The sequence below is a fragment of the Protopterus annectens genome, chromosome 2.part0, assembly GCF_019279795.1.
Source record: "Protopterus annectens isolate FY-2018-M chromosome 2.part0, PAN1.0, whole genome shotgun sequence".
NCBI lineage: Eukaryota > Metazoa > Chordata > Ceratodontiformes > Protopteridae > Protopterus > Protopterus annectens.
Genome location: NC_056728.1, coordinates 737,409,641 through 737,423,482, shown reverse-complemented (window position 1 = coordinate 737,423,482; position 13,842 = coordinate 737,409,641). Strand labels below are relative to the sequence as shown.

Here is a 13,842-nt window from a genome sequence, read left to right as displayed (position 1 = left end):
GCACGATTAGCTGGATAAGTTCATTGGCAGGTGGAGTAACCCAGGAGGTAGGGGGCCAGGCACGAAAGGCCTGCAGGAACACAGATTCCTCAGAGGTCAGATTAGAGGACTGCCATTCACCTCTGTTTCAGGATTTCGAGCATATCACCAAAAGATACCTCAGAGGGTGACCGAGGGGATCCTTCCCCCTCATCAAAATCTGTGGTGTCTTCGGTGAGGGACTTCTCTGTGGAGTCCATGTGCTTCCTCTTACACAAACTTTTCCAGTGGACCTCCTTAGTGGGAGAAGCTGGAGAAGACAGCGGAAAAGGGGATTCCTGAGGGAATATGTCCTGTGGCCCCTGCACCCGGTGTCCACTAGGTGCGACTTGTGAAACCAGTGTACCAGAGGAGGGCAGAGGTATAGACCGTCTGGAATTGCCAGCAGCAGCGAAAGCCTTCTCCATCATTTGGAAGGCTGGTCCACCTGAAGAGGACTGCACATCTGGGACAGGGGTCACCCCTCCCCTAAGGGGCTCAGCCTACCGACCCGGAGTCCCTGGATGGCTGTGGAGCAGCATACTATGCATGTCACAACTGACATCCTGGGTCGTAGCAAAACTTTCCTGCCATGAAGGTAACTGCGGTTCCTTAGTGAGATCCAAGAAGGGAACCGCAGATGGGGAAGACTGTGCTATATCCTTGGACTTCAAAGGCAATGAAGGAGGAGAATAAGTAGGGGTCTTTGGAGATGGGTGATCACCTCCCAAGGAAGGATAGTTCCTGAGGGGTGGGATACCTCTAGCCATGAATGCCTGGTCCACAAGACGCAACACATCATGTTCGGAAAGGCTTCTAGTGGACCTCACAGAGACTGATGGAGAAACAGGCCTGTCCACGGAAGAGGCAAACTCGGTCCCCATCTCATCAGACCCCACCGAGGACAACGGTGCCAAGAGAGACAGGACTACTGTTGTCTGCACCGAAGAAGTCATCGGTGCCGAGGTCATGGTCTGCACCGAGACCAGGATCGGTGCCCAAGTGGTTGTCGGTGCCGAAGCTGGAACTGACAAAACTGGTGTCAACAATAAAGGTGTTGGTTCAGAGGAAGATCTCGGAGCCGACGCAGTCAAAGTCTGCGCCGACTGAACGGTCGGTGCCGATAAAGTGGTAATGGTCTGAACTGAGGAGCCCCTCGTTGCCGATATATAGAAGGCTGCAGGAGAAGACGAAGCCAAAATCACTAATGGAGCTAAAGGCCTCTGTGCCGTGGGTCTAGGCACCAATAGCGCTGGGAATGACTGAGAGAGCTCCGGAGCCAAAACTTTAGCCTTTTTAGGTTTTGGTTGGCGGGAGTCCCCAGCCGGGGATGAAGGCAAAGATTTCGCCTTAGTAGAAACATCCAAAGTTTTCTTATGGGCTCTAGGAGGGGTTGAGACCTCCGGCTCAGACATAGCCTCTGAAAAGGGAGATTTTAGAAGTCCCTTCAGTAACAGCTTGTTTTTCCTTTCCAACAAGGTTCTATTAGAAAGGTTCTCACAAATAGTACAGGGTGGGTCAACAGACAAATGGTAAGCTCCCAAACAATAAACACACAGAGTGTGCATCAGAAGTAGGCAGTTTGTGTCCACAGTCAGAACACCGCTTAAACCCCGGACTACCTTTCTTGTCTGCCATGACAGCAAATTAATTAATAGGGAATAGTACCAGCAATGGTACAAGAGAGTACCTGAAGGTATGAGAGAAAAGGGAAAGGGATTACCAACGATGGTAAAAGAGAATACATTGTGGTAAAATTGGTAAAGAAAAAGGTAGAAAAACCTGAAGAAATGATTCACGCTAGATGCGATAGGATAAGAGACAATAAAATATGAACTTTCCTGACAGAAAAGTAAACTGTAAAACTATTACTCAACAATTGAAATACTTAGCTCAAGGGAAGTAGCTTTGCACGACAGAATGGCAATGCAGCAAATGAAATCTGAGGTAACAGGGAGAGGGGGATTGTGGGTAAGAGTTTAGCTCGAGAGTTTGAAGCTAATGCGAGCTTGGAAAATGGCCGGCTCAGTTCCAAGACCGGAACCGATACCCATGAGTAAGGAATGAACGAGGATTAACAATATCAGATCTAATTTTTTGAATAAACCCATACATAAGTTATTTATATGAAATTATCTGCAATAGCTCAAAAATTGAAAATCTGACTTCGAAATGATATAAAATCTTAATAAAATATAAGATACAATTACAGGATAGATATTGGAATCATATTACTATGAGTTATGTTTCTTGTATCTCATGAGAGTAAATCTCAAATTTTATCAAACTTCCATATTGGACACAATATTGGCATACATTTATCTGGAAATTTTGGCATAGAGACTCCAAATAAGATAGCTAAATTGGGTAACAACAAGAATATCTCTTGTTGGAAATGCATGCAAGAATGTAAAGCTGATTGGTTGCATATTTTTTATACCTGTCCTCTGTTAAAACAATTCAGGTGCGACTTAGATGATTTTTAAAAGTTTTCTTTTCTGACTCATTTTCATTGTCAAAATCTTTAATTTTATTTAATGTTAATGATGGGTTTGCCTTGAATAAGGTTAATCTTTCTCTACTTTCGACTTTTCTTGCGGTTGCAAGGAAAAGTATGATTAGAAAATGGAAATCCACTGCTCCACCACTTTTTGAAGACTTTTTATATTTTCTAAAGGAAATAGCTCATAAGGAAACCAACGTTAAAGAACACAGGATCCATCCTAAGCCATTCACCAACAATTCTGGGAAGAAAGTGAGATCTCTCATTGACATTTTTCAGTTGGATCCTGACTCTCTTCAATGAGAAAATGAAGTTGTTTTTATATTTTCTTTTATTTTTCTATCTAGGAATATGATATTTAAGTATATTTCAGTCCTTTGTCCATATTGTGCATAATTTACTTTTTTTAATTAATAGTTTTATTTATAGTATTTATTATATTATTATAATGTATTAATTCATTACCTTGTTAACAGAAAAAAATTAAATTTTCTTTAAGTAAAAAAAAAAAAAAAAAAAAAACTTTCATGTAAAGAAAAAGGTCTTCTTAATGAAGGTATGACTATTTTGTTATTGACCTGTATAAACACCTCAGCAAAACATTGTAGACTTTCAACTACAAACATTAGTTTTTGTTGCATAAATCACCAAAAAGTAGCATTTTTCAGGCAAGCAAGCCTGCTGCTTCTCATACCTGCAAACTCTGAAATAACTATATCTCAAGAAAAAGACTAATCCCTGGGATACCGCAGTCTCACTCTTTAAATGCAGATCTTGGTATTTGCATATAAGCTTGTCAGTCACTGATGTGTCAAATACAAGTGTGGAACTTCCAGAAAAGGTGCAATTAGCCCATCAGATGGTTGCACCTGATAGGGAGGCAGAGTTACATTTTTACTCATTACGGGGTAGATAAGTTGTGTCCTGTTTGCATTATTCAAATGAAATGCTTCAGAAGAAAATCTGTGTGATATGGATTTTAACATTGTGAAGTTTGTCAGTTGTAGTACATATCAGGAAAACAAGAAGGCTCCTGCTGCAAGTGCATTTCATCTGTATGCCAAAGGGGGATATGCATTGAAACATGTATACTTTTTTGACCATTATAACTGCTTAGTTGAAGTAAGGCAAGGTTGAATTCAAGTCCAAAGGATGAGCAATATTTAGTATTCATAGAATATCAGAAAGGACCATTTCAGACAATGCCGTGCAGTTTATAAGTGTGAAATCTGCTGTTCTAAGGAAGAATGTAATCATACACATTGCATCTGCTTCTTGTCATCTTTCATTGAACAGATTAGCAGAATAAGGCAGTACAAGTATTTAAAAAACTATAGAAAAGTAGTTTGAGTCTCTTGTCTGCAACATGGCATGGTAATGGAATTACACTCCTACCTCTCAACTACTATGATTTAGACATAGCACTATGATTCCTTCCCTTAGGGTTACCCATACCTGGATATATTGATGCTCCTCATAATGTCAGACCTATGTATGGGTATATACTTTTTAAAATAAATGAGCTAGGGATATGCAGAGATTCTCTGTCATTAACTGTATAAGTTCTAGTATATAAAGACCTTGTATTGTGAAAAAATAAGAAAGTGCTTCTCATTAAATGCCGGTACTTTAATGTTTAATGCTGAGAGTTTCAGAAGTATAATTACATTGCATTCAACTACTTGATTATTTCCTTCACGATGTTAGCATGCTAAAAACTACCACTCTGGAATTTATCATCCTAATTTCACATGTAAAACTCATGCAGAACAATTCACAAATGATATGCCATGATAATACAATGAGTGTGTATGCTTTTCAAATAAATAACTTTTATATGTGCATGACCAAGGTTTCTGTGGTTTCTTGCATTTGCAAGTCTTGGTCCATTGATGTCTTCTCGGAAGAAGATCATCAAAAATAAAATGAGCCAAGCTTTGTGCAAGGATAAGGAAATTAATGTTTTGTTAAATGATTTTTGAAAGGGATGTGCAGTACAAATAGTATTCCAGTGTCCTTACAGCTATCAAAGAAGAGCGGTCACTACTTTAACAAATTCAGGTTACAGGACATGTTATTTTGTAGTTATTTATACAGAATGTTTATGTTGTCAGAACCCTGCTATCTTTCTCGCATTGAATAACCTGTCCCAGTAATGAATACTAAAATAGCTGCAGTAGTCACTGCTCCTTGTCTCTATTTTGCTGAACACAGGCAGCTTAATGTTGGCAAGCCTACTACATGTCTACTCAGAAATTAGCACAAGCTACTACTGTTGTCTACATCACCTCTTCATGAACTCAGTCTTTTGTAAAATCAACTGAATGTAGTCACTGATGGTTGAGATGCATATATGTAAGTTATACTAGACTATGCAGATGCTTCAAGAAATACTAGCTTAGTGTATAAACTGTTTCTTTATTATTTCATTTAGCCATTTGGTAGATTTAGTGCACTGCAACACAGTACTGACAGTTTCAGTAAGTCAGACTGTCTGTTTTTTCTGTGATTAATGATAGATCAGAGCTTAGCCTCAAAAGGGCCACCATGTTAGTGGGTAAAGGACGCTAATTTTTCTGTGATGCTTTTCCTTTGACTGATGTGCATGGCTACACATCCCTGTAATGGCATTTTGAATGAGTAATTAACATTGCCTGCATCAACTTACCATGCAGTCTGAGCTTCATTTCTTCATATGCCTGTGCCGACAGGTTCACCACAAGGACTGAGACAGCTCTCATGTCCTGAACTAACAAGGTCTGCTGTAGAGAATGTTGGGAGACAGAGAGGTGGAATGACTGCTAAAGTACATTTCAAAGAGCTTTATTTGTAGAAGTTTCAGCAGACTAGGTTTGGGGACTTAGCAGATTAGAACAAGCCAACAGATAGTTCAGTAGGTTTATCCAGGCATCTTTTCTTGGATAAGCTCTTATTCTACATATTCTTATTTATTTTAGGTCTATAACCCACAATCCACATATTTTCATCTGTAACTCCTCAGAAATTTGGTAAATGGTAGTACATATTGTGAGGTATTGCCATCTATGCCAGGAGAACTGGGGCAGTGGATGTGTAACATATGATCCAGCTAGAATTTTGTAAAAAAAAAAAAAAATATATATATATATATATATATATATATATATATATATATATATATATTTCATTTGTGTGTCAAACTGATTTGTACAGGTGCAGGTGTTGAAAGTGTATTTGTGGACCTGTTTGTGTTAGAAATGTACCAACAATGGGTCCTGCTGTATAGAAAAGAAATACACCTTTATGTCAGACTGTATTGTAACTGTTGAAATGAGTTATATTGTAGCAGAGGATACTGGCTAGTCTCAGTCCAGCTAACTTTGAAAAATAGTCTAAAATTAAATTATCTGGTTTAGGCCATAAAGATTGTATCTTATAGTTCTGATTGCAGCCAGAGACAAAATGTCTTTGACAACCAGGACTAGGAATCCTACTTTATTGTCCTTAGGGGTGAACTAATTGCCACCCTGGAAGGGTGGAAGTTTTTGAAATGGTTTTATAGCTTCCAGATGCTATAACACATCTTTACAAAGCTCTGTGCGTGTGTATTATGAAACATTTGTTCGATTTTGGTTTAGTTTCTGGTAAAGGGGGTAGTGTTGGAACCAATCAGCTGACCAGATGTGCATGATGTCATACTGTAATCCAGCACTGAATTGTTTTAATACTAGATGAGACAGATGTCTCAGTGCAGTCTGTTTTTGATGCCTGACAAAGAAGGACCTCTCATCTACGTCATCTTTCCTTCCTTTAGTAAGTGAACTAGGGAACAGTAATTCTTTAGATCAGTCCAAAAAATATATTGAGATTAGTTATGTATTGTTTTTCTGTATCTGTGTGAATCTTTTCATTTTTATTTTCAATATTTCATGTGATTGAAACTCTGGTGTTTATTGTAAATAGATATTTAGTATTTTCATGTTCTTTTATTATTAAATATATTTAAGCTTTTCATTGTGGCTGGTCTTTTAGAGAATATTTTAACCACTGAGAGTATTTATATTTATTGGGTGACACTGTGGCATTCCTGAAGGCCTTGCTGCATTGATCAAACACTACCATTTGTATTAGTATTAATTTCACTCAGTGTAATTGTTTACCCTGGTAATAGCCTTACATTAGCTGGCTTTGGAGTGTTCTGGTGGCAGTATCTACTTTATAGTCTGGGCAGAGGGGGCATAGCTGGCAAATCTGTGCCAGCCTTTCCCAGGTGTGTGTGTGTGTCAAATCTCAGAATGTGTAGCTGGGAAACAGTGCACTGGTTTTCACAGAGATGGTAGTGGAGGACTTGGCTTGGAACAGTCAGATGAGGACGCAACTCTACAGCGGTGGTCAGTGTGGAGTCTTTTTTGGGGCAGGGAGAGAGAAAGGGAAACCCAGCCTCAGGACAAGAGTGTGTTCCCTTAAGGAAAATTGTTCTTGGTGCAGAGACCTGCATCTGGAAATATTTTCTGTATCTATTTTTGTTTCAAGTGAATGTACTTCAGTGGTGTCAGTGGTGAGAATTGAGGCTCCTTAATTACTGGTCCAGAGGAGGGACGTCACAATTACTATTAAATGCATGTTTCATTCTAGAGATAAATATGATCCAGTAGCATGTTCAGGTGAGGGTATCTAACACAAAAGTTAGACACCTTAAGCCAGTCATATTGCTGTATTTAAGTGTGCCCACAATCACCATACCATGGGTGTACAGATACAATACACACAGAGTGCAGAGTTGTAGAAATTTAATAAATTACATGTTTCAGTGCAAACTCTGTAGTCTGTTATTCACAATGTCACTCTGGCTGGCTAGTATGTGTATTCATGCTAAGCAGGAAATTTATATAATTGTGTTTCCTGGGAAATTTGAACTGGACCATGCAGAACTGTTTTTCATCAGAGGCCTTAGGAGAAAAGTTCCATGTAAGAAGAGAAGCATTACAATGAAAGATGAGTTGACTATACATAAGAAAAATATATATAAAAAATGTTACATTTTATATTTTTCATAATGCGTTTGAGACATGGTTGCCAACAAATTCAGCTTGAAAGCAAAGCTCGAGAGGTGGATCTTGGCATCCTTGTCGAGAACACAATTATAGGTTGTGATTGGAGATCCGATCATAATTCTTTGTAACACATGGAGTCTTATCTGTTCCATGTACAGCACAGGAAAAAAAAGCTCTAAGTGTTTTGGTGGCTTCTAAAGCCATAAAACATTTAGCTAGTCCTTTCAGGAAGACAGCGTAACACAGTCCCTTATGTTTGCACTCACCTTGCCATGCCTCTGAACTCTCCCGATTTTTATCAGAATGTCCAGTATTTTGCCTCATATGTTTCATCTCTTCCTTGGTTTTTGGACAAATCACTAAGGATTCAAGTCACTAAATAATGGCATACATTTGAGTTTCAGACTTTGTATCCTTCAGAAAATGCAGATGAACAAATATCTTGTTATCCTGGTTATTTTCTTAGTTTATAAGAGAAAGAGATGCCTTATCAGTTTGGACAGCAGGCAGAAACAAATCTGTTTTTTTATTTTGCTGTTATCTTTGCTGGTCAGTAGTCACAGATTTGACTGCCCAGCTTGAGACCCAACTTTGACAAGTTGAACAGAGGGTGCATAACATTTGTTAAGGTGAGGTCTTACACTATAGTACCACTTAACTGATTTGTCCTTTTTCAAATATTCACTGTGCTCCATGCACTACAATAATATGGAAACCATACAGATTCATGGACAAGGACTATGAATAGAAATATAAAAAATGGTGAAGTAAGATAAGTGAAGAGAAAGTGTAAGTAAATCAGAGGATAATTATACAAGAGAAGTAAAACACTGAATTAAGAAACAGTAAAGGAAAATAAGGTAATATCGTATATTTACAAATATCAGCCTTGAGAAGAAAGATTTTCTTCAGCTGTTTAATTTTAATGAAAAATAAAGCATATGAATATTTGGCATGCATGGAGTAGTACAAATTCCAAACAGCAGTGGAAACCACATTGCTAGACAATAAATTAAAAAAAAAAACAGCAGTGCCTTATTATAGTGTGATGGAGGGTTGATGTAGTAATGCACAGTGTGAGAATGGATGGTGACCCCCTTTTTTGACCTTGCTTTTCCATCCATGCTTAGCCTTTAACTTACGTTCTAATGAAAATCCGTTTTGAGAATTCCTTTATAAGAAGCAGAGTTGAGCTGTTTTTTCATGCAGTGCAAATTGAATTGTACATGTTTTGGCATAAATAAAGAACCAAACACTCCGTTATCGCAGTGGTAGATTCCATTTCATGAATTTGTAGAAGATCAAGACTATTGCCAGCAACATAGCTTCTCTTTCTGATAAGAAGTGTAAATTTATTTGCATAACTATTTTGGTGAAAAAATAGATCCATAACAGAATCGCAGATCACAAAAACAATCGCTTGTAAAATTTTACCCTGGGATTCAGAAACATTCTTCATGATGTAGAAAGTAATTTTGCACAAAAGTAGTCACTCAGTTCATGGGGCTGATTGAGACACACTGAACACAAGCATGGAAAACCCACAAAATTCTCCAGCCTGAATTATATGAATAGATGTGTAGTGATGGGGCAATGAGCAGCATTATTAAAATGAAGGCACTCACAAATGCAAATAAGGATAAACACCATGTCAAGAGACACTAGTTGCAGTCTTAATGGCTGCAGTAAAATCCTGGAGTTACTGGAGATGGACTATGAAAACTTGTACTGGGTAGCCACTACACTAGTTGTCACAGTGTTGTGTGTTGTCACCCTAGGCAGTACCATGTCATCCGGGCAGTACTCACTGTCTGTTGTCACGGTGTGTGTTGTCACCCTAGGGAGTGCCATGTCATCCACCCACTTTTAATGTATCATGCCCTCCACAACACTGAAATTGTGAACCACTACTGTGTGGAGAGAGACATGTAGGAACTGCTCAAGATATGTTGCCCTTATTTGCAGACCAGTAGCATGCATGGAGTATCTATCCCTGTGGGTACCAAGGCATGTGTGGTTTTGAGAATACTAGCTACAGGAATGTGTCAGCAACAGGTGGGGGGGGGGTATGGTAGGTGTATCCCAGGCACTTGCCTTAAGGATACTTCATCAGGTCCTCAGTGCCACTTTGCAATGTGTAGGAGAGCATATGTGGTTTCCATATACCACAGCGGGGAAGAGCCAACACTTTGCGGACATTTTATAACATAGCCCATTTCTCTGAGGTACTGGTGGCCATAAACTACACCCACATTGTTATAAAGGTCTCTTCTGGGAAACAGTAGATACATTAACCACATGGTGTTCCACTCTATAAACTGTAAGGTGGTTTGTCATGCACTGGTTTTAATACACAGTGTGTCTACAGGCAACCCAGGTAGTGCCCACAACTCCCATGTATGGCATACATGTAACCAACACTAGCAGTTTGCATGGAGTTGTTTTACTCAGGGACAACTTATTCACAATGCATATGCCCTGGAGCCATTGTTAATAACACCTATCATAAATCAAATTATGGCAAAGAATGGCTACAGCTATGCCTGTTATAGATTAATCTCATTGTTGAATATGTGTTTGGCCTGCTGAAAGCCAATTTCTTCTGGCTGGATATATCTGGGGATCCCCTGCAGTGTGACCCACATACAGTAAAATATTTTTCAGTATGTATAGTGTTACATAAAATCATTATATGGAAGCAGTTACAGCAGGGTAGACATATTTGGGAGGAGTAAGTTCCAGACTAAGCAGAATAGGAGGTGCCTGATGAGGAGCCAGTTGTGGAGCTGGCAGCAGGGGAGGAGCCTCTGAAGGAGAAGGTGCCTGATGAGAAGCTGTTGAGGGCTGGCTGCACGGGAAGAGCCTGTGAAGGAGGAGGTGCCTGATGAGGAGTAGGGCCTGGCTGCAGGGGAGAAGCCTGTAAAGGAGGAGGTTCCTGATGAGGAATCTGAGCAAAACTACAGGGAGGACTATGTCAGATGGAGGCAGGTGCAGTATGCCATCCTAGTTGTAGTTGCAAGTAAATCTGTCCACGTGAGTTCTGTTGTTTTTGTGGGTAAGTTCTATAATTAGTAGTAGTATTGGGTGTGAAATTCCACCTGTTAATTGATAATTGTCTTTGGGTTGCATGACTGTACGAGCTATACGTGCTGGAGACTTACAGCCGTTGTGCTTGTCATGTTTCTGCATGCCACTGCTAGTGCTAGAAGGACAAGGTGTCAATTTGGTATGTATAGTCTTGAAGTGGTTGATTTTTTTGAGTGTTATAGCATGAGTAATGACAAGTTGTAATCTAAAAAGATTGATTAGTTAAGAAATTATTAGCATAGGAACTAAACTTACAAGCATGTGCGATTTTCTTTTTCATATACAGATCACTACAATATACAAACTGAAATATAAGGTAGAAATGTGAAATGTTGCTGCTTTGTGAACCAAAACACTAAACAAAATGTTATTAAAAATACTATTTTACTGGGGATGGTAGCACGTCTCTCTCCTTTGTATAACAGGCTTTGGCCCCTGCTAACATATTCTAACATTATGATCATGTAGCATTGGTTTTCCAGTAAAGCCAAGTTTGGTTCTTCCTCATGTTTCTGAAGATTCAGGCTTAAAATATATTATGGTGTGGTTGCGGTGAGAATAGCCCCCATATTAGTTCCTGCAGGATTAAAGAGGGATCCTGCTCCCCCATCAAAAACATCCGTGACATATTTCATCTCAGAAAGTGCCTCTAATGTACTGAGTATTTTCATATCCTTCACACTGGTCATACCACTATCTGCATTTTGAGATTTATTTTCAAGATTTTTATTCTGATGTCTGCACTGACTACAAGCTTGTTTTTCTAAGACTGAGAATCTTAATGTTAGTACAAGCTTGTAGAATCTTATTTATTTATTTCTATGTACAACATCAGTGGGTGACATATTTATTGTAACATCATACATTTTATGTATGTTTGAAGTTATTAACAGTTCTGTGAAGTGTAGTCTTCATTGATTAGTCATGGCTTATAAAACTGAAAACATCAAAAAATGTCCACAAAGGCTTATTGACTGAAATTATCAGTTATGTCCCATCGGTGGCTGCCTCCTTCATGTTTCTTTTTAAATCTAACCTCACATTATTCTACTGGATTTCTTTGTCCATCCTGCTGGCTGTCTAGCTGTAACCACTTGCAAATTACCATTCAGAAAGATACTCTTGCATGCACAGTACAGTCTTCAGTTATTTCTAATCTAGTAAAATCTGGTCATAAAATCCAAAAAATGGTCTGCAAAATGTCTTATGAGGCAAAGCTCTTGTGTGAGATATTAGTGATATCCAGTTTGGGCGAGTTCCAGTTGGTTGACAAAGGTAAGTGCCTGGGTAGGGAGTTTATATGCGACTGTATATTTTAGGGGTAAGGTAAGGGGGAATGTATTAAGTATATGTATGCATGTGAATGTTTAGGGGTTAATGTGTGGGTTAGGTAAGGGGTAGATATAGTGTTTGCCTAAGTATGTGTGTTCATGATGAGTGTTTGAGCTGTCTTGTGCAGTGATAATTGTATGAAAAGGGCTTTTTTAAGGTAAGCTGCACATTAGGGTTAATGACAGGGTTAAGGTTAGCACGTATTACTAAGGTGGAGCTGCCCCTCACTCTGTGCAACTTACCTTAAAAAAAAGTCCTTCTTTAAATACAAACACTATTCAGACAAATTTGAGATGAATGCATGGTAGGGCTATGAGTAGTACATCAGATAAGAATATTTTTTTCCATTTTCAGTGCACTGTGCATCGCTCTTGTGTATTGCTGCTACAGTATAATGAAAGGTCAATAGTCTCACCATTCATCATATATATATTTTAAATATTTTGAACTATATACATGAATATTTGCAATTCCAATAAATTACTCTTCTCTAAACTTAATATATATATCCAAACTGTGTGTGGGGCTACACCCCCCACACCTCCCAATGTGGGGGGCGGTGCCCCCCACACACCCCCTTACTATATATACTAACTCCACGGTCGCACAACAGTGGGGAAAAGGCCATATATAACTTCCAGTGAAATGTGTTTCAGTGAATTGAGCTTTCAGTGGTTTGTGCACGGTCATTTGACTTTCAGTGAATAGTCCTAGACCCATATACACACACACACATATATGTATATATATCTATATCTATATATATATATATGTGTGCGTGTGTGTGTGTGTGTGTGTATGTGTATATATATATATATATATATATATATATATATATATATATATAATATACACACACACACTATTAAGGACTGAGATGGGGACACATTTTTGCAAATTTTATATAATATTATCTCCAGCTGGTAGTAGATTCCTTTCTCACATTTTTCAATACATCCGTAACAACATTTTCTTTTTTTCTTTTTGTTTAACAGATAAATGTATACCAGTGGTACAGTCTAGAGCCAGTCTGTGTACGTGCTACTGAGTACTTGACTATTAAGGCTGGGAGTGCAATTTCCATTTATAAGGAGACAGTTGCAAGTCTGCTGGAGAGATGTAGCAGTTGTACCAGACAAAGCTGTGTCGTAACATTTTATTTGCAAGTCTATGGGCAGCAATATGGACCTACCAATCATCACTTCCTATCTTCCCTGAAGGATGCAGTTGGACTAGAGAAACCCCAACTAAATGTAAGTTTTTGTATGTGTATTCATCATCTGTCTAGATAATTAGCTACAGCAGCATAACCATTACTTCTTAAATTCCTAGTTTTTATGTAGTTGATTTAAAAAGAGAGTTTATAGCTTGAAATTAATAGTGATTTCAGGGCCATACGTAAGATGAGATGAAGAGGGAAGCTGCCCCAGGCACAAGATTGTAGGGGGGTACGATCATCAGGTGCCAGTGGTGTGGTAATGAAGTACTGTCATTGGTTTATGAAGCCAAGGATATCATGGCTTCATAAATGAATGTTGCTACTGCATTTGTGGTCACTACTGAAACATTTAGTGTATAAGATGAGTAGCTGTAGTAAGCTGCTTTTTGCAGTTTTTCAGCTGCAGGAGTGGAGAGACATGCTATAAACCTTTTAATTTTTACTTCTCATTTTTGAGTTGAGTGTCAGTTGTGGGTATCTGTACAAGGACCTAAGCTAGCTACATTTCTAAGTGATTTATGCATGATCAGCTGTCAGTTCTTCTTTTTAAAGTCACCTTTAAGTTACTGTATTTTCTACCCATCTCTGAGGGCTGCACTATACCCTAGCAGGTGTGTGGCTTTTTAAGTAATATGTCTGTGAAGGTCAGT

At 38.7% G+C, this 13,842-nt stretch overlaps 1 protein-coding gene across 1 annotated transcript in view; it reads left to right on the top strand.

Moving 5' to 3' along the window:
• MANBA (mannosidase beta) overlaps positions 1–13,842 on the top strand; it is an 894,686-nt gene that overhangs the window by 832,205 nt on the left and 48,639 nt on the right. The window contains exon 16 of the mRNA XM_044061058.1: positions 12,969–13,226. Within this exon, the coding sequence (XP_043916993.1) occupies positions 12,969–13,226 (258 nt within the window). The remainder of the gene's footprint in view (positions 1–12,968; positions 13,227–13,842) is intronic.